This window comes from Enoplosus armatus, chromosome 21 (genome assembly GCF_043641665.1).
Source record: "Enoplosus armatus isolate fEnoArm2 chromosome 21, fEnoArm2.hap1, whole genome shotgun sequence".
Classification (NCBI taxonomy): Eukaryota; Metazoa; Chordata; class Actinopteri; order Centrarchiformes; family Enoplosidae; genus Enoplosus; species Enoplosus armatus.
The window spans coordinates 17,590,737-17,610,719 of NC_092200.1; the positions used below are offsets into that span (position 1 = coordinate 17,590,737).

The following is a 19,983-nucleotide window of genomic DNA, read 5'->3' on the forward strand; positions in this document are numbered from 1 at the left end:
CAGACCTTTGATTCATGCCGATCGAATCTTTCGAGTCCCTCTCTAATGATGGCAAGTCACTTTCTGCAGCACATGTGGCTTTGCTCATCTCTTTATTCAGGGAGAGTGGGAAAGATTGATTTTTCTTCTTGTTTCCTAGGTGAGCGCTGTGAGGATAGGGGGCGGACCTACCAAGAGAGCTGTGCCAATCGATGTCCTCGCAGCTGCACTGACTTATGGGAGCATGTGCAGTGTCTCCAAGGAGCATGTCACCCAGGTAATCTTTGACTTCTAACATGAACAGTAGCTTAAAAGACTTGTTGATCACTGGATCTCCCAACAAAATATCTGTTTCTTTATTTTGACATTTCTCTTTCATTTGTCAGGTTGTCGGTGTCCAGAGGGACAGTTGTTACAGGATGGCCACTGCGTGTCAGTGACAGAGTGTCGCTGTGGCATCCCATCAGGCAATGGGACGCTGGAGTTCATCCCTAAAGAGGAGCTCTCCATCGACTGTAACACCTGGTGAGAACGGCTTTGTTTCAATTTTATTTCTAGATGTGAAAAGTCAAAATTACAAGTTTGAGCAAAGTGGTCTGTAATTTTAGACTTCATCGCCTGTTCACGTCTGGTATACTTGGCTCTAGAGTTCAGACACCTTTTCCACTAAGCATTAAACATGAGATCAAGCTTTAATCTCGCATCTCCGAACACCCCTCCATCTACAGTGTGTGTGAGAATGGCACCTTGGTGTGCACCAAGCTCCCCTGTCCAGTCTATGAACCCTGGAGCCCATGGAGCCCCTGCTCAGCCTCCTGTGGGCGTGGCCAGAGGACAAGGACACGCCTCTGCCAGGACACAGAGGGTGGCCCTTCCTGTGCCGACACCATGCAGACAGACAGCTGCGATGAGTCGTCATGTCCAGGTCTGACACGGAACAAGTACACACATGCACAACTGAGAATGTCCCAAACATTTTTACATCATACTAATTCAACCTCGTGTTAAAAGGGCACATTTAACTCCCTGAAGTTTTCTTTGTCACGGCCTGTCAATTCTCCATCTGTGTCCTCCCAGTGGGATGTCTGTTGAGTGAGTGGTCACCATGGAGTGAGTGCAGCGCCACATGTGGTGGCGGGTTGTCAGTGCGGAACAAGACTGTCCTTAGAGAGCCAGAGCCTGGTGGGACGGCTTGTGTTGGACCACTTGAACAGCACACTGCCTGTAACACCAACAGCTGCCTGCCTGGTAACACAAAATTTAAATTTAGCACATTTACGTATTCTATTGCTACCAAGCAATATAATTCCTGTATCATAGTTGCCAAGCAACATATAAGAACTTTAATTAGTATTAGTATTTTCAGTTCGTTTATTTACAGTGGTATGCGGTCGAAGGTGTGACCTCACATGTCGTATGCATAGAGAAAATAAACACACACTGTGTGTGTATTGATTTGAGTTCATTGTTGATGTTCATTCGCCTGTGTGTGTTGCAGAGTGTCCCAGTGGGCAGGTGTTTAGTGACTGTTCAGGTTCCTGTCCATATACCTGTGAGGACCTGTGGCCACGCACTCAGTGTTTACCTGGACCCTGCACCCCTGGGTGCACTTGCCCTTCCGGACAGGTCTGGACACCTCTGCTTGTGTGTGCGTGTGTGTGATGGATTTTATTTTACCCGTGGTAAGATCTGATTCTCCCCAGTCTCACTGTGTCCCTCATGCTGTAGGTGTTGCATGAAGGCTCCTGTGTGTCCGAAGCTGACTGTCCCTGTTCACTGCTGTCTTTGCCGACTGGTTACCAAAGCTGGAATTTCAGCACTGAGGAGTTCACAGAAGCTCTGTTGCCACCTGGAACAACCATTCAGCATCTCTGCAACACATGGTAATAGACTACACATGGTTCCCTCCAGGGGTGTACTGGGAAAGAATTCAGCCCTGGACTTATCCACTTGGACTGTAATGTATTTATCGCAACCCTAACCTACACAAAAAAAAACATGCAAAATGCACATTCTGTGTCATGTTTTAAGGTAAATAACACTCCAGCAATAGTTATTGTTACTTATTTTATTCACTATTTTGTTAATAGAAATATAAAACAGAACATCTCTTACATTCTTACTCACTGATATTCAATAAAGCCAAACTCAGGTTCAGCCCTATGCTAACTTGAATGGGGATAAAATAATTCAATCGTGCAGCTCTCTTCTAGACTTTCCAAATGTTATTGGGCTGAAGTGTCTTCAAAGCAATTTAGCCACGGTTTAACAGCCACAACAGTGGCAACAGAGTAGGCTACGGACACTTTAACTGAGTGTCCTAGTTCAGAGGCTGGATCTTCTGAATAATATGGTCCATGAAGGAGGGTCCTTAGGGGACTTAGAGGCCATGCTGAACCTGTGCCTCCTCCCAGAATGAGAGTCTATCCTCACACAGACCAATAGTACTTGTGCATTTAGGTGGCTCTTGTCAATTTGTAAATTCAAATATTTCAGTTTAAGTTCATGACCATGTTTCCTTTAAATTGCAGACAAATGATAAAAACTACTGGGTAACTGGAGCAGGTTCCATCATAGCCCAGTTTCACTACAACACACGATGGATGTCTGGTTAATATTACATCTGTGCAGACTTTCACAACATATTCAGGCTACACCCAAGATCAAACAAATACCTGATAAATATGACATGGCCACATAATATCTTCCAACTTAATGAGTTGAGGAAACGATAAACCGTCACGCAGTGCATTGTAAGATGCTGAGGACACAAGCAGCGTCGGCTTGTGTCCTCTAGACAGACAGGAGGCTGCATTTCTTGGCCACATTTGGGTGAGCCTTTGACGTATTGTATGCAGACTTCTGAATTGAAGCACAGTAACTAAGTCCCAGAGTACGCCTCTTTGTCATTCATGAATTCAAGAGGGGAGAGCACCAAGAACAGGACATGATAAGCATTGTTGACCATGCGTTCTACTGGATTTGCTAAAGTTCATACAATTTTGCGTGTCAGTTTTGTCTGAAGAATTTTTTGCCTCTTTAGAGAAGCTGCAAATAGTGCCCATAGGGCAAAAGAAGGGCGATTGTGGTGGTTAAAAGAAACTGATATGAACATCTTACTGGCAGCAGACAAAGGTGAGCACGACATAAAAAAAAGTGTGCGTTTGTTAACCAGAGTGATTTAAATTCATATTTACACTAAGGTGGCTTAAATGTTTTTCCGTCAGCATTGTTTTTCTGTTTCCTTATTGGTTTGTCCTTTCGTCCCTCTTAACAAATTGGTTTCCTGCATATTAATGTATTCTTCCCTCTCTTCTAAAGAACATTGTGGCACATTTGTAAAAGTGGCTGTGCTCCTAAATGCCCTCCGACCCACCCAGTTCTGTTATTTAAGGTAGATTGCATGTCCACATGAACCATAGTCTGGCTTGCAGTGAGAGCATTCCCTCCTGCATCAATTAATTTAGATTTTCATCGCTTCGCACCTAGCATCACTTGGGATTGTACCTCTTACAGTAGCTTACAAAACACTGTAAAACTCATTTTTAAGTAGGAGTAAGGAGTAAGATATTCTGTTTGTCCCTCTTTATTTGAGTGATCTCATAATCTTAGTCATAGTCTTTTGTTTAAAACATCTTGGTACAGTATGCAACTTTATTGTTTATTTTCATTTATTCATTTCCCATATAACAGTTGTTCTTCAACAGCCTTGTTTAGCTTCATTTCATGAATGAAAGATGCAACATGCATCAAGCGATTGCAAATACACAGATCACTCTGCAGTAATTTGTTAATACTTTATATATTCAGTCTCTAACTCTGTCAGTCAAAAACATTTAAAGTCCCATGTGTAACATTTTAATGTCAGTAAAAAATGTCATTATGATGATAATCATTGTTAAGACTTTATTGTCATCAGTACCCCTCATACCTACACAGGTTGTTTGTCAGGGCCTTCCAAAACAACCTGTATAAATGCTAAAACAATTGATACAAGCGTTTTCTGATCTTCTACCACTATGTTTGCCACTAAGTTTAGGCAACTAAAACTTCTTGGTGAAGGTTAACGGTAGATTGTGGTCATGGTTAAAAAAATCAACATTGCCTGTTGGTAGGAGATGAGAAGCAAACTGCAGCCTCAAAGTCAGACACTTTGTGCACCCATCTACCCAAACCTCCAATTGTCCTTTTTGCTTTATTGCACAAAGGTTGTGCTGTTTTACAGCAATATCTATTAAAAGATATCTCTCAGGAGATGGTAGAAAACAACATATGTATTAAATTTTACCGTAGTAAATGTGAAACACTTCGACCGAAAGATAGAAGTAACAAATTGTCTCTACAACTTCGTGCACAGGGGTTTATGGGAAGTATGGTCTTAATTATGGTCTGATTTATTTATGATAAATGTACCAAGATCGATTGACCGTGATATTTTGAGATTGAAAATGCTACTCAAATCATCTTTGAGTTCATTTTTTAGAGTGTTGTGTAGCATCGACAGAGTTGAATTTCATTGTCTCGGTCATACTATACAGTCAACAATAATCCAGTCTGGCATGATATCTGCTGTAATAGATAGTCTGGCATGCAGCAGACATGTCGTAAGTCATTACATCTCCCTCACAGTGCTTTTGATACTCCTTTAATACTGTCTGATGGGCTCAGCTGTGTGACGTGGTGATTGCTTTGTTCAGTGTTCAATAACATCAACCTCTCTGTTTTCCCCTCATATTACTTCACTCACCTGATTCTTCTTTTAACTTTTTTTCCAGTGTGTGCCAAGGAGGAGCGTTCAACTGTACCTCTGAGCCCTGTGATGGTGAGTGACGCTCTGTCACAGCTGTTCTTACCGAGCGCATGTCTTGCACTTTACGGAGCTCTCTGGTTTAGCAGTGAAAGCACCAGCAACAATAATCTGCGGTTGAACCGCCAGGACCGCGATAGACATGTCAACCTATCTATAGTTAGTAACAGCTGCTGCAACAGTTGGCTCAAATAACAGAGTGGCAGTCACATCAATCACAGCCTACAAAGGCCATTAATGGGTTTTTGTTTCCTAAACACGCCAACACCAACCTTGAACTAGCAGGCGGACAAAGAGCTGACAGATAATGGGGAGTAGAGAAAAAAGTGCAACCCCTCATATCCTCATAAGAGACGTGAATGTGTGAATAGCTCAGGTTTTTATCATCTCAGCAGTTTATCCTCCTCCTGCCTCCTCTCTCCTCTGGATTTGGAAATGCCTTGTTGGTTGTAATGAATTCCCTTTTCACAGAGGGCAGTGCAAAACAGAGTTTAATGGGAAATTCAGCTATTTGTCAATCTCAGAGTTATTCTCATATTTTGAGAACTATTAATCATGATAACATTTTACTCAGCACCTCTCTAGTGGATATAATACCTGTAATTGTAGTTTTATTTGGGTAAAGGAGGAATAGTCCTTACGTGACAATATTTTCTATATGCGGCTTTACTGCTGCAGCTCCATGAAGGTAAAACTAACACTGTGTTTGTATTCTTCTCCCATCCTCTCCTCCCGCAGTGGACTGTGAGTGGTCCGGCTGGTCCAAGTGGAGTCCGTGCTCAGCAAGCTGTGGCACAGGGCGACAGAGCTCCACCAGAATCATCCTGCAGCCCAGACAGTACAGAGGGGCCCCATGTGAGGGCCCTGACACCCGCACCACAACCTGCGTGGCCCCTGACTGTGGTGAGTGAGAAGAGGGGAGATAGGGGATGTTTTATTGGTCATCAAAAACAATATTATTAACAATAACAACAATATTTCTGGCGATGTGGAAGCTTTCCATTCTCGCACGGCAACATGCAGTTTACAATAACAGCAGGGGATTAACCACTTGAAATTTGAATTTGAAATGAGAGTAGTTTTTGGACCAATGACAATGTCATTATGGTAAGGTAATGTTACACCGTGCGTCATCTTTAATGGCCATGTATGAGCGAGAAAATGGCTTAAACTAATGTTACAGTCTGTTGTTAAAATTGGTGGGAGCTGCCTGGCCTCCCGTTTTGCTTTTGGTAGCTTCTTCCCTTCGTAGCGGGATATGGAAGTCTCTGCCTGCATCTTAGGCCATGGGATATCCAGCATGTCAGCCGCCCTCTTGTATATTTCATGCAAGCCCATGCCTCTGGTGAGCGGGGGTGGAGCCCCGCCAGCCTCTCCCTCCACAGCCAGTATGCTGATAGCTTTACAAGCGTACGCCATGGAGAGTAAGTCTTTAGTCAAAGCAGAAGTTAGCAAGCAGGCAGCTAGTGTTGAGGCTATCCAGCCGCTACAACTAATGAGCAGGCTTAGCTAATGCTAGTGAGGTGGCTAACTGGGCTAAGGTGCTTGGTGTTACTGTTTGCAACAGGCTAACAGGTGAAGGCAGTAACAGTAACGTATATCACTCCTCCTTTAAGGGGTGAAAACATCCCAGCTGCATGTGGATATACTGTAGGGTGGTGCCAGAGGGTGTGGAAAAAGTAGTTGACAGTGAGATAATTAGACTTGGTATAGTTACTCTTTTAGTGCAATTCTGCACTCTTGCCACATTCCCACTCGGGGATGTAGAGAAATCCAAAGCAAAGCAGGTCTACTGTCTGGTTACGCTTGCTGAGATATGTTTGGACAATTGCTGTTGTTACATGTTATTTACTAAGGTTATAAAATGTTTTTAAAATGTTAAATGGAATTTGTATGTCACAGCAAGGGAGAGACACATTGAAAAAAATGATTTAAAGTGTCTGCTGATTAATACTGTACCTTCAACTAATTTTCTGTCACACCCCCTCCGATTCATCATTAAATTATCAATTTCCCCTCTCCATCCTACCATCTTCCTGTCTCATCTTCCCTCCTCTTTCTATTTTCTCCTCCCCTCCCTGACACCTTTTTTTTTTTTCATCCATCTCCTCCTCCGCAGAGTGTCCTGTTGGGGAGCAGTGGAGGAGGAGCTTGTCAGAGGAGGTCCTGCTGTGCGAGAGGAGCTGCCAGGACATTTACTCCTCTCCCGCCAACTGCAGCCGCTCCACTGAGGGCTGCGTTTGTCGGGAGGGGCTTTACCGAAACACGGATGGTGTGTGTGTCATCCCCGCCCTCTGCCCCTGCCACGACCAGGGCATCCTGCGGGAGGTACACTCTCTCTCTCACACACACACACACACACACACACACACACACACACACACACATAATGGCTTACACTGAAATTAAACAGGCATCTGTTGCCCAGCTAACTTGGCAGCTTGTACCCATTGTGCCTGCCTCATTGTGGTGTGTGTCTGAACCTTACCATTAGCATGGTGTTTACGTTCCCTCCCATTCACTCCCATTGTGTTATTTACTCATAAAGAAGGGCCTATTAGAAGATGAGTGACATGCCCTGTGGGCCACATTACACCACAGTGCCTCTTCAGCCCTCAGCCTCATCAATTATGTAGGGAGTGCTGTAGAAAGCCAGCACTCGGACCGCAACTGGGCAAGCCTGCCACAAATTATTTATGGTGGGGATATTATAGGATTATAAGAATTAATCATATACTGACAACAGGTCAACCCCCCACATCCCAACCCCACCCTTGATTTTTCTTCTTCAGGACTTTCTCTCTCTCTTTCATTCTCTCTTTGTTTCTGTCTTTCCCCCTCCCGTACCTCTGCTTCATCTCTCACTAGTCCTTCTTCTGCTTCCTTTACAGGATTCATGTTCAATCTCTCACTTTCTCCATCCCTCTTCTCTTTATCCACATTCTCTCTCTCTCTCTGTCTTTTTCTCTCCCTTCATCTACTCCTTCTTCCTATCAGTCTCTTTCTTTCTGCCTGTCTACTCTCTCTCTCTCTGTGTCTGTCAGCTGGTGATGACTGATGTCCTTTTAAAGACCCTCTATGGTTTTTTAATCAACTACCTCATGACTATTATGCCAAATGGCTCAGTGTGAGCCACAAAGGCACTCCCTAGTGGGTGCTTTTGTACGGGTAAAAACTGAGCACTGTTAATGATTCCCATAACTAACACACACACACACACACACACACACAAAATATATAATGTAGTCTCTATTATGTGTTGTTATAATTACAGCATCATAATGGGCCACAATAACCTAAATAATGCACACGGGTGCAGCCCGAGTTTTGTGGATTAACTGAAGAAATAGATCCTGAACTATGACCAGTTGCACATTATCAAACCTGCCCTGACTGAGACAGCAATGTGAGTGTCCATGAAGGAAAGACTAACATGCTGTTGAGGCATCATCATATTATTTACAGGTCTGGTGAGTGAATATAAATATTGTGTGTGTGTGTGTGTGTGTGTGTGTGTGTGTGTGTGTGTGTGTGTGTGTGTGTGTGTGTGAGCCAGGCAGGATCAGAGTGGGAGGAGGGCTGCCTGTCATGTCGCTGTGTGAACGGGAAAAAACTGTGCCAGTTGAGATGTCCTTCACTCCACTGTGATGAGGTGAGACACACGCTTGACACTCAGCACTGAACAACAGAATGTGATGTTTATTGAGGAATATATGAGGGACTTTTAAAAATAACCTATTCTGTGATCTGGCTGTCACATATTTTCATTTTGAATTCAACAAAGGAAGTTCAATATCTAATCATCTCAGATATCATGGCCTTTAAAAGTGAAAACACTGATGCTAATGCTGATGACAGTGATGACCATCTGACCTTAACCAACTCATCTCCTTGGCTGAGTTTTGTCTGTGCCCTGTCTGCAAGGCAGATGCAGTCATTTAGTGGAGGAGCATATGAACTACAATAACTGCCTCTGTCTCCATCTTTGCAAGGTAGATGCCCCTCACAGCCAATCTGTACGGTGCAGTTCTTGCACAGAGATTTCTGATCTGCCACTGCAGCAGGCGTCTTTCAAACCATAAATGTAGCAAATGAGTCCAGTGGATCCCAACTCTTTTGTTTGCCTATCAAACCTTAATACCAACATTGCCTACTTCCAACCCTTCGTTACAGAGCGATGCCTATGAGTTGGGGGCAGTTCAATCGAAGCGTGAGTTTCAATTGGATCATTTTTAAAGGCCCAAAGAGGTGAAACTACTAGTGTATTTAAAAAGAGGAAAGGCAAAGATTAGAGAGAGGCTTGACTGAATTCAGCTAACAGCTGCGTATGTACGATTTAAAAAACCCCAAAACAAAGTACTTTACTAAACTCTAGACTTCACCATTTCATCGGTAGGTTTTGATAAAGCTACTGTATCCAAACAGATAACAGATAAACAGAGATGAAGGTTCACACACAGAGGCACGATCGGTCTCCCAGACAAACGCGTCAGTCCATTCAACCGCCACGGCCACCCCGGGGGCAGCACAGTTCACGCTGCGTCTCTGTTGGTCACAAACGTCTCAATTACTCTGAGTGAGGGAGAAAATGCTCCGCTCCCTCAAGAATGTGTGGGATGTTCTCTGCAAGTCGCTGGCTGAAGTAGATCAATACCTGTCCAATCCTCCCACAGGCCCGCTCCTGTTTGCCATGTCCCTCCACCTCCCATGAAACACTGAAACCTGGTGTCCTCATTAAGCATAATTGAGTTTCATTCCAATGCAACGTGTCCACAATTTGGCAAAGCTGAAAGCTGTTCTGCAAAATGAATGGCGCCACGTACAGAATGTAAAGCACAGTTGTCGTTAAATTGTAATTCTGAGTCAGTTTTAAGCACATTACACTTCTGTTAAGTTTTAAATATTCATCCATTAACTTTTTGCAGTGACATTTTGCATATGGTTTGGGTAATTGTATTGTCATGCTTGAGGGATTATGGGTACCAGCGCATGCTTGTCATTAATGGTGACAGCCCCTTCACAGGAAAAAAAATGACTCTGCCCTTGTCTCGCAGACAATGCTCAGTCATATGCCTATGAGTGGTTAGCAGCTGGTCATCTCGCAGGAGACGGTGAGGAGGAGTGTCAATTATTATTATAATATAATAACTATATAAAATATGAATTCATTTTTTGTAGTCCCTGAGACAGGTGGAACTTTTGGTACCAGAATACAGACTCCATCCAGTCCTGAATGGTATGTCATTGTTAAAATCAACATGGTTATATTGGTTATACACATATTGTGACGTATCTGTCTCTGAGACTTCTGTCACCATCCTTAAGCAATCAAGGCAAATGGAATGGAAAATCAACAGCAACAACTCTTTCCAGAAACAGTGTCCCTGTTACTCTGGATAACCCACAGAACACACTCTTTGTAAGGTAATAAAGGCTGTTAACGTTGTGCTCTGAAGAACATAAATGGGGTGGAGACAGAAAACCCACAGATTAATAAATCCAACCTTGGGCAAATAAAACCAGAGCTACCTGCATAGCTAGATAGATATTTTGTGTGTGTGATTTGGGTGAAGCAACCCTTTAAATGAAAGACTACCCACTAATGAACAGACTTAATTTACGGAAGTGTTCTCTCCATTGTGAGAAGTTGAGAAAAGTCAACTGTCTCATCCTTGACACTGTAAGCTGAATTTATATCTTTAGCACACCACTGCAGAATAAAGGACGGGGTAAAAAATACATTCTGCTGACATCCAGAACTCTAAAGGAGAGGTTGATTGCACAGCGAGCTCCACAAAGCAGACAGCCCACCGAGTGTTCCACCTGTGGTGTACACAGGTCTCTACGCCGGTGCACTGTGTCTCTGGAGGGGCTCGGAGTTGTGTAACTATTCCTGCTCACATTCTCAAATCCCTCACCTCCCCCGGCTGCACTAAGTTATGCCTCAGTGGAAGCACTCCTTATCCTGGCCAATATGAAAAGGTCATTTAATGCACTGTGTTCCCTCTCCTGACGGGGCTGAGAATTGGTTACTGTCAGTGGCCTCTGTTATTTATGATTCAGCTTACAGTTGAGCACAGTGCTTCAAAGTAGAAGTCTCCCAACATGCCTCAATCGCCCTGCTGGAAGGTTCTGTCATCACATCTGGTGATAAAAGCCATCAGGATGTCTTCCTCTCAAACACTGACTCTTCTTATTTGTATTTTTTTTTCTGTACCAGACACATTAATAGGACTCTGATTTCTATGTCGCAGCCTGTCGACGACAAATTTGACTACCCTTTACTTTAAATGCCAAGTGCCCTTTCCTTTGAAATAACCAGGAATCCACATTTCACACTGTTTCTAACCCCCCCCCCCCCCCCTCCCCTCCTGTCGCATCAGACGCATACACGCATACAGCCTCTTAACTTAAAAGACTTAAAATGGTGCTCTTCGTGATCTCCCACCCTTTAAGTGAGTGGGCTCCCTGCATCCCTGAGGGGAGGCTGGCGGCAGTACAGAGTGGGATGAAAAGTCCTGGGGGTGAGGCTGGTGTTGGTGGGGGTGCTGAAGTCTGCTGTCAGTGTGTGTGTGTGTGTGTGTGTGTGTGTGTGTGTGTGTGTGTGTGTGTGTGTGACTCTGCCTGCTAACAGCAGCTCTTTTCAGACAGGGACACCACGGGACACCCTGCTTTTTTCTGGACTGTTCTGGATCTCTCCCCCTCATTGGCTTCACTCCCTCTGTCTACGTCCTCTGTGTCCTTACGTCACTGTCTCGCTCTCTCGCTATATTTGGCCTTTATGTCCGACTTTTTGCCTTTTTAATTCCTGTTCCCTTTCCCATCCGTTTAGCTGGTGTCTGTCTGCCCTGCTGTCTCTCTGTCTGATATTCTGTCTCTCTGCCTCTCCTCTCTTCTTCTTCTTCTATGCTGGATCTCAACCCTGGTCCTCATGACCCATGGTGTCCCAGGTCTAAATCAGTCCTAGACTGGCTAGAATGAAAACTGGGACACTGATGTTACATAGTCTATGTTTTAACACAGTCAGTTCACAGAGTTTTTCTGCTGGTGTGTCCTAATGTTATTTTTATAACTGTTTTGGGTTTTAGCCATGGTAGCAGCATGGCTCCTGGGATGGCAATGTTGGTCGGCCCACCACTTTGGTCTAGAAATATCTCAACAACTATTGGATGGATTACCATGTCATTTTGTACAGACATTCATGAAGATGAATCATGGTGACTTTGGTGATCCCCTGGTCAAGTAAAATTTTTATTTGTCCAATACCCTAGCATATGACCAAATACCTGCAAAAATAATGACATTCCCATCAGCCTCGCCTGTACCTTGTGTTTAGTGCTAATTAGCAAATGTTAGCATGCTATATGCTAAACAAAGATAGTGAACATGATGAACATTATACCTGCTAATCCTCAGTGTGATTGTATTGCCATTGTGATCATGTTAGCATCAATGTGTCTACAAGAGCATTGCTGTAGACTCTTAGTCTTGATAGATTATGCTTTTATAGACTTACTGTATTCAATGTTGTAGCTATTTTAAATGTAAAAGACAGTTTTTCTTTTTTAGATAATTATTGATATAATTAACATTTTGTCTATGGTTTGGTTGACTCTGCTCATGATTTTTAAACTTCTATTGGGTTTGTTATCCGAGTGGCACTGCTCCACCTGGGTGGACCTTAGTTTGTTTTGGTTTTTTTCTGTCCTCTGCCACTTCCAGGTGTTTTCCTGGAGAATTGATTACTTGGTCTCGAGGACTGCTTGTTGTCCTTTTGAAGAATGTGCACCATGCATACAATGCTCTTTGTCACATGTTGAATGAAAAGCATGACGAAAGTTGTTATGCCCAAACATAACTGTCCAATAAATTGACAGGATGCTGGAGGTTATTTTTAATTATCACTTGTTGTGTTACGCACCTGTCTGTTGTCATTGTGAGTGTTACAAAGACACATGTTATCTCTCTCTCAGGGGGAGGTCAAGGTGGAGGAACCAGGCAGCTGCTGCCCAGTCTGCAGAAAGCAGTTTCCGGGTTAGTACAACATACAATAAGCCGAAACACTCATCACGAAATCCACAAATCAGCTTAGAGACTGTGTTCAGAAATCAAATGTATATCGCAGCTATATTTGCGATGAGAGAGCATTACTCTGCTCCAACCTTTGCATCAGAAAAGGTGAAACAGATAAGTGAATTTTGATCATAGATATTTCCTGTTACATATTTTTATTTCAATAATGCTTCTTCATCTATGCTAATGTAAAACAAATGGAAGAATTGAAATACTGCTTGTAAAACAAATCAAATCTCACAACAACAAACACACTTTTATTCCACGTCATGAGTTCATTGGATTTGGTTGTTCTATAGTTCATTTTATAGGAGACTAAAAATCAGAAGCCGTCGTGCCCAATTAGTGAGAGAGTATATTACTTAACCTACATTGGGGCTTTAGTCTCTCTCCCAGCGGAGGAAATGTCACATGCTGCGAGGGAGCGTGGCAATGTCACCGTTCTCCCTGGAAGGAACTCTCTGACTCTGTCTCTCCTTTTGTCTTTTTCCTCCTCCTTTTTCATGCAAATACAAAAAAAAAAAAAAAAACTCTCTCTGTTTCCTCCAGGTGAGCCCATGCCAGAATGTCGTCGCTATGTGCAGGTCAGGAACATCACCAAGGGAGACTGTCGGCTTGACAACGTGGAGGTCAGCTTCTGCAGGGGACGCTGTCTGTCCAGGACCGATGTCATCCTGGAGGTACGGAGAAGAGGCATCTACACACACACACACAGAAGATATTACTCCAAACATGAGGGACTATTGACAATAGTATTGACTTCAACATGAGTGACAAGTGGTAGCACAGTACAGATCAATACAGGCAGCAAAGTGAACTAAAAGGGACCAGAACTGGAACAGAAAAAAATCTGTTGGCTGTAGTAGTTTACAAATTGCCCATCAAGGCTGCACAGTCAATTGTGTTTAATCATATAGTGCAATTTCAGGCCAGGCTTAAATCACAAACATGTGGATGCAAAAAAAAGCAGTAAAACGATTTTGTCCCTTCAAATCTTAACAAAGCCACTAACTGTTATTAATAACGCTGTTCACAACGTACAAGAAAATAATCAGGGTTATTGCCTTAGCTATCACTGTGTAGCCAAATTGCCCATCTGTTTTCCACGACCTGGCATCAGGGTGTTAAGAGTGTTTTTGCCAAACAAAGTGAAGTCAAACGTGTGGCCCTGTGCAGCTGGTCACACCTGCTGCAATCTCACTTCTTCATAAACACAGGCACATGAACAGCTAACAGTCTCTTACAGTCTCTGACTTCTGCCAACTGTAGTTACACTTCTACGCACACACACTTCACATAGATGACAAGAATGCAGGTAAACAAGAATACATAATTCAGTAGTTGAGTCACCAGTGATCTAAATATAGATGTTTTGAACAGGAGTCTTGTGCAGGGGGTCACTTCTAGAGTCTGCTCTGTCTGCTTCTTTATCTCCTCCTGCCTTCTCTTGTCTTTCTCATCCTCGTAAGACGGCAAGCTCATCACCTCATCACCATGGTGACTTTGCTCTTCCTTGGCATCCATACATCCCCACTGTAAAAATAGAGTCAAGTCAGATTAGTAAAAATAAACATCAGCTGAGCCAAATGTGTCATTACCTCCTGTTACTGTGGCAACCGGGGATGGTAACCGGTGACTAGGCAGCGCAGAGAAGTTCCCTTTTCATTGATCAGCGGGACTCGAAGATGCAGGCATGCACTCATAGAGGCACATGCTTTTTCCCACCAACCAGCTCAATTATAACACACACACACACACACACACACACACACACACACACACACTGTGGACTTCTCAAGAGTGTGAAGCACTAATAACTGCCATTTAGAAGTTTAAAGTGCTTTTGAGTTTTTGATCCTGGACCTTCCTCTCACCTCCTTCTCCTCCTATTATCTATCATTCTCTGCTTCCATCCATCGTACTTTTCAACAATCTCCCCCCTCTGTGGGTCTTCGCCGGCACTAATTGGACACTTGAGCACAACTTCCAAGAAGCTTTCTTCCTATCATGCAAAACAGTTGAAAAATATATATATTTGAAGAAAGAGGGTACTATACAAAATCCACAATACACATTATGATATTATAATAATAATATATTTTTCTACTTTAATCTACTACTTTTCTATGTAGTACCTTATTATTAGTAAATTCATGTATTTTGTACTCTGTGATATTTATGATAGAAATATATGCCTTCTAGATCCACTCATCCTTTGTGGTATTGGAAATAGAATAGCCAGATTTTCTACTCCTAATTACTAATACTAATAATTGTATCTCATTATCAGATGGAAATGTAATATTTATATCTAATGTTGTTGCTGTTGCCTACTGTTGTTGATTTTTTTCAAAGTGCGTTTGTGTTGGGGAATGTGGCCACCTGATGAATAATTCCCATATTTACATTCCTGTCAGATTTGTTTTGGTCTCAACCAACTGCTGACAAAAAATATCTGGGTCTCTAGCTGATTATCGGTCGACTGTGTTGAGCAGCTAGTCCCTAACTATGTCTGTCTTTGCTGGACAATGAAAACAATGAGCTAAAAGAGGCTAAAAAGCTCTGAGGAGCTGCATAGTTTGTTAATAATTCTCCGTGGCCTCATAAGTGTGAGCAGCCCCTTTCACGATTCACGTGTCTAAGTGAAGCTTTAGACTAGTGTCTGATTTTATATTTTCAGATGCACCGCAGGAAATATGTTTATTTTATTGTCTGTTGATGTGCTGTGTCTTCAGTACTGTATACTGTGGTTAATAGTGTGTCATTTAATATAATATGATGGGGTTCTCATTTCTCCACCGGCCTCCTCCTCCTCTCTCCTATATCTATCCTGCCAATACCCTTTCAACTTATCCTCCTTTATTTCCTTTCTTCCTTGACCTCCCGCCCCCAATATTATTTTCCGTTTTCCTCCTCTATCACACGACACCTCTCTATTCTCTACTTCCCCCATCTCTCCCTCTCTCCCCCGTCTTCTAAAACTCTCTCGTAACCTCCCTCTCCTCCAATGTCACCCTCTCCTCATCATATTCCAATCTCCTAATTGGGGCCCCCTCCACCTCATCCCCCTGGCTCTCCTCTCACCTCTTCCCTCCTCTTCCGTCATTCTTTTAAACTTCACCCTTCTCCACAGGAGCCCTACCTCCAGTCGGTTTGCGAGTGCTGCAGTTACCGCTTGAACCCTGACAACCCAGTCCGCTTCCTCAGCCTGCAGTGTGACAGCGGCGAGAGCGAGCCGGTCGTCCTGCCCGTCATACACAGCTGCGAATGCACCAGCTGCCAAGGTGGGGGATAATGACTGCGGCCCAGTGGATTTACATGTCAGTCTCGCATGTCTGTGTGAGAACCAAGCATTTGAATAAATGTAAAAAAAAAAAAGCACAAACACACTCCAGGCTCCCAGCAGACACAGGAACAGAATGAAAATGCTAGGCATGTTCCTAACACCTAGGTGAGGTCAGGGAGTTTGATTAAAAAAAAAAAAAATACACACCCTGAAGCTTATTGAGGAATGCATTTTACAACTATAAGAAAATACACCTTTTAAAACCTGTTCTCGGAATGTGGCTGAACTAATATAGGCTGACAGCATGTGAGCCAGAATACATGATCCTTAGAATTCTCGTGCAGCTTACTTGGTTCCTCAAATGCACTTGGAGGTTTGATTTGTGAAGTGATAACGTGCAGTTTTGACTTTGAAATATTGGCAACATGACTAAAGATTCACACCCATGATCAGCGCTCACATGCTGATGTGCATTAAAAGGTGAGGGGCCACCTTAAACATGTTATTATTCACAGTGAAAACTACTAAAATCTTTTGTACCGACTTAAACTTAATTACATTTGTATTTATTTGCCTTTTAGATCTTGATAATTCTCAATAACTGTTCTCGCCTAAAATCTTATTATATCCGCCTGTTGCTGCTGCTGCCTCTTAAGAACGCAGTTGTTCCTCACTGAAAATGAATTCATGAACAGTATGGGGCTCACCTTGAAAAGTTCATCAGTGGATATTGCTACAAGAAAGTGGTGTGAAATATACAGCATGTGCTCGCTGGTCTTTATTGTTCGCCATGCTTTGGGCACACGTGGTGTTTTGCTCACTAGCCATCATTTAGGTCAGCCGTCATAAGCAGCGTGTCCCAAAGCGGAGTGGAATATGTGGATACCATGCCCACCGGGCTCAAACTGGCGCCGCGCGGCTCCGTTTTTAAGGAACGCGCACACGAAAAATAGCTGCTGTGGCGTCGCTGGTTGAGTGGCCAGTGTTTTGAAAGTTTCGACCTCACAGAAGGCAGCTCAGTGGCTGTCACACTCAGCCGCCATGTCTGTCTCTTCCTCTCTCAATACAATATCTCATTCACTTTCCATTAACACCGTTCAGACACGCACACAGTCACTGACATACAGTGCATCCGGAAAGTATTCACGGCGCTTCACTTTTTCCACATTTTGTTATGTTACACCCTTATCCCAAAATGGATTAAATTAATTTTTTTCCTCAAAATTCTACACACAACACCCCATAATGACAATGTGAAAAAAGTTTTTTTGAAATTTTTGCAAATTTATTAAAAATAAAAAACTAAGAAATCACATGTACATAAGTATTCACAGCCTTTGCCATGAAGCTCAAAATTGAGCTCAGGTGCATCCTGTTTCCACTGATCATCCTTCAGCTTAATTGGAGTCCACCTGTGGTAAATTCAGTTGATTGGACATGATTTGGAAAGGCACACACCTGTCTATATAAGGTCCCACAGTTGACAGTGCATGTCAGAGCACAAACCAAGCATGAAGTCAAAGGAATTGTCTGTAGACCTCCGAGACAGGATTGTCTCGAGGCACAAATCTGGGGAAGGTTACAGAAAAATTTCTGCTGCTTTGAAGGTCCCAATGAGCACAGTGGCCTCCATCATCCGTAAGTGGAAGAAGTTCGGAACCACCAGGACTCTTCCTAGAGCTGGCCGGCCATCTAAACTGAGTAATCGGGGGAGAAGGGCCTTAGTCAGGGAGGTGACCAAGAACCCGATGGTCACTCTGTCAGAGCTCCAGAGTTCCTCTGTGGAGAGAGGAGAACCTTCCAGAAGGACAACCATCTCTGCAGCAATCCACCAATCAGGCCTGTATGGTAGAGTGGCCAGACGGAAGCCACTCCTTAGTAAAAGGCACATAGCAGCCCGCCTGGAATTTGCCAAAAGGCACCTGAAGGACTCTCAGACCATGAGAAACAAAATTCTCTGGTCTGATGAGACAAAGATTGAACTCTTCGGTGTGAATGCCAGGCGTCACGTTTGGAGGAAACCAGGCACCGCTCATCACCAGGCCAATACCATCCCTACAGTGAAGCATGGTGGTGGCAGCATCATGCTGTGGGGATGTTTTTCAGCGGCAGGAACTGGGAGACTAGTCAGGATAGAGGGAAAGATGAATGCAGCAAAGTACAGAGACATCCTGGATGAAAACCTGCTCCAGAGCGCTCTTGACCTCAGACTGGGGCGACGGTTTATCTTTCAGCAGGACAACGACCCTAAGCACACAGCCAAGATATCAAAGGAGTGGCTTCAGGACAACTCTGTGAATGTCCTTGAGTGGCCCAGCCAGAGCCCAGACTTGAATCCGATTGAACATCTCTGGAGAGATCTGAAAATGGCTGTGCACCGACGCTTCCCATCCAACCTGATGGAGCTTGAGAGGTGCTGCAAAGAGGAATGGGTGAAACTGCCCAAAGATAGGTGTGCCAAGCTTGTGGCATCATATTCAAAAAGACTTGAGGCTGTAATTGCTGCCAAAGGTGCATCAACAAAGTATTGAGCAAAGGCTGTGAATACTTATGTACATGTGATTTCTCAGGTTTTTTATTTTTAATAAATTTGCAAAAATCTCAAATAAACTTTTTTCACGTTGTCATTATGGGGTGTTGTGTGTAGAATTTTGAGGAAAAAAATGAATTTAATCCATTTTGGTATAAGGCTGCAACATAACAAAATGTGGAAAAAGTGAAGCGCTGTGAATACTTTCCGGATGCACTGTACGTACATTTACACAGATGCACGCGCGCATACACTCTAATCTCTGCGAAACATACGCTTGCCTTCGCCTGCCATGAATAATTCAATCAAGGATCCCACCTCTGAAGCAATTATGTGCTAATCCATTCATCAACATGGCTGATTGCCCTGGCTAATTGGATGTAGCCACATACGACACAGAACACCCCCCCTCCCCAGCTCATATTCCCTCCCAACGCTACACCCGCGGACATCACGTCTGATGGATTTGGTCATTACGCCGATCAATCCGAGATAGCGTGTGGCCGCTCTCACACACACTTACACATATTAACTGCCACTACAAGTTCTCCCGCTTCTCATCTGATGCTCCCACTTCTGACATTACGCACACTCATTACACACACGAGACTCGACATGACTTACGGGGATACGTTTTTCCAACTGCCGCTGGGATGTTTGTCACATGTACTTTGTTTTTCGTGAATTTCAAATCGTTTGCTCCACATTCGCAGTAGATTTGAATGCAGTTCAAATATGGAAACTCAGGAAGAGTTTATATCGAGTGATGCTGTTCAAACACAGTTCCAAGTGAAGATGAAATGCTTTCGAGACGGGCATTTTATCTTTTATCCTGCAGAGGAAGCAGTTTGGGGTTTTTTTTTTTCTTCTTTTTTTTTAGGTGCGTGTTAAATTATTACAGAATATAACAGTGAAGTTAGGACTCCATCAGTCTCACTGTTTCTCTTCTTCACAGGAGGTGACCTGTCCAAACGCTGAGCGAGTGTGTTGAGTGTGTGTGTGTGTGTGTGTGTGTGTGTGTGTGTGTGTGTGTGTGAGTGTGCGAATGTGTGTATGCACTGGAGAGAGCAGGACAAGTATGAACGCCAAGCCAAGCGAGAGCGCCACAGTGAAAGCCAGCCGCGTGTGATGGGTGGGACACTTCGGGACGCACAGATCACTGGAGAGACAGACCAAGTCCTGAGACCCCGATGACGTACACATTGTTCTTTAGTCCTTAGTCATCATATGACTGGATGCTACTACTGCCCATAGAGTCCCTGTTCTGAAACTCTTGTTTATCATTCTTGTATATTTATAGTAATATTA

At 43.5% G+C, this 19,983-nt stretch overlaps 1 protein-coding gene across 1 annotated transcript in view; it reads left to right on the plus strand.

Moving 5' to 3' along the window:
* sspo (SCO-spondin) overlaps positions 1-19,653 on the plus strand; it is a 69,504-nt gene extending 49,851 nt beyond the window's left edge. Inside the window, exons 103-116 of the mRNA XM_070928572.1 lie at positions 140-256; positions 366-504; positions 708-904; positions 1,057-1,227; positions 1,478-1,605; positions 1,708-1,862; positions 4,755-4,801; positions 5,525-5,689; positions 6,906-7,114; positions 8,343-8,438; positions 12,760-12,820; positions 13,409-13,539; positions 15,993-16,143; positions 19,631-19,653. Coding sequence (XP_070784673.1) covers positions 140-256; positions 366-504; positions 708-904; positions 1,057-1,227; positions 1,478-1,605; positions 1,708-1,862; positions 4,755-4,801; positions 5,525-5,689; positions 6,906-7,114; positions 8,343-8,438; positions 12,760-12,820; positions 13,409-13,539; positions 15,993-16,143; positions 19,631-19,653 — 1,790 coding nt within the window. The remainder of the gene's footprint in view (positions 1-139; positions 257-365; positions 505-707; positions 905-1,056; positions 1,228-1,477; positions 1,606-1,707; positions 1,863-4,754; positions 4,802-5,524; positions 5,690-6,905; positions 7,115-8,342; positions 8,439-12,759; positions 12,821-13,408; positions 13,540-15,992; positions 16,144-19,630) is intronic.
* The last annotated feature ends 330 nt before the right edge of the window (positions 19,654-19,983 follow it).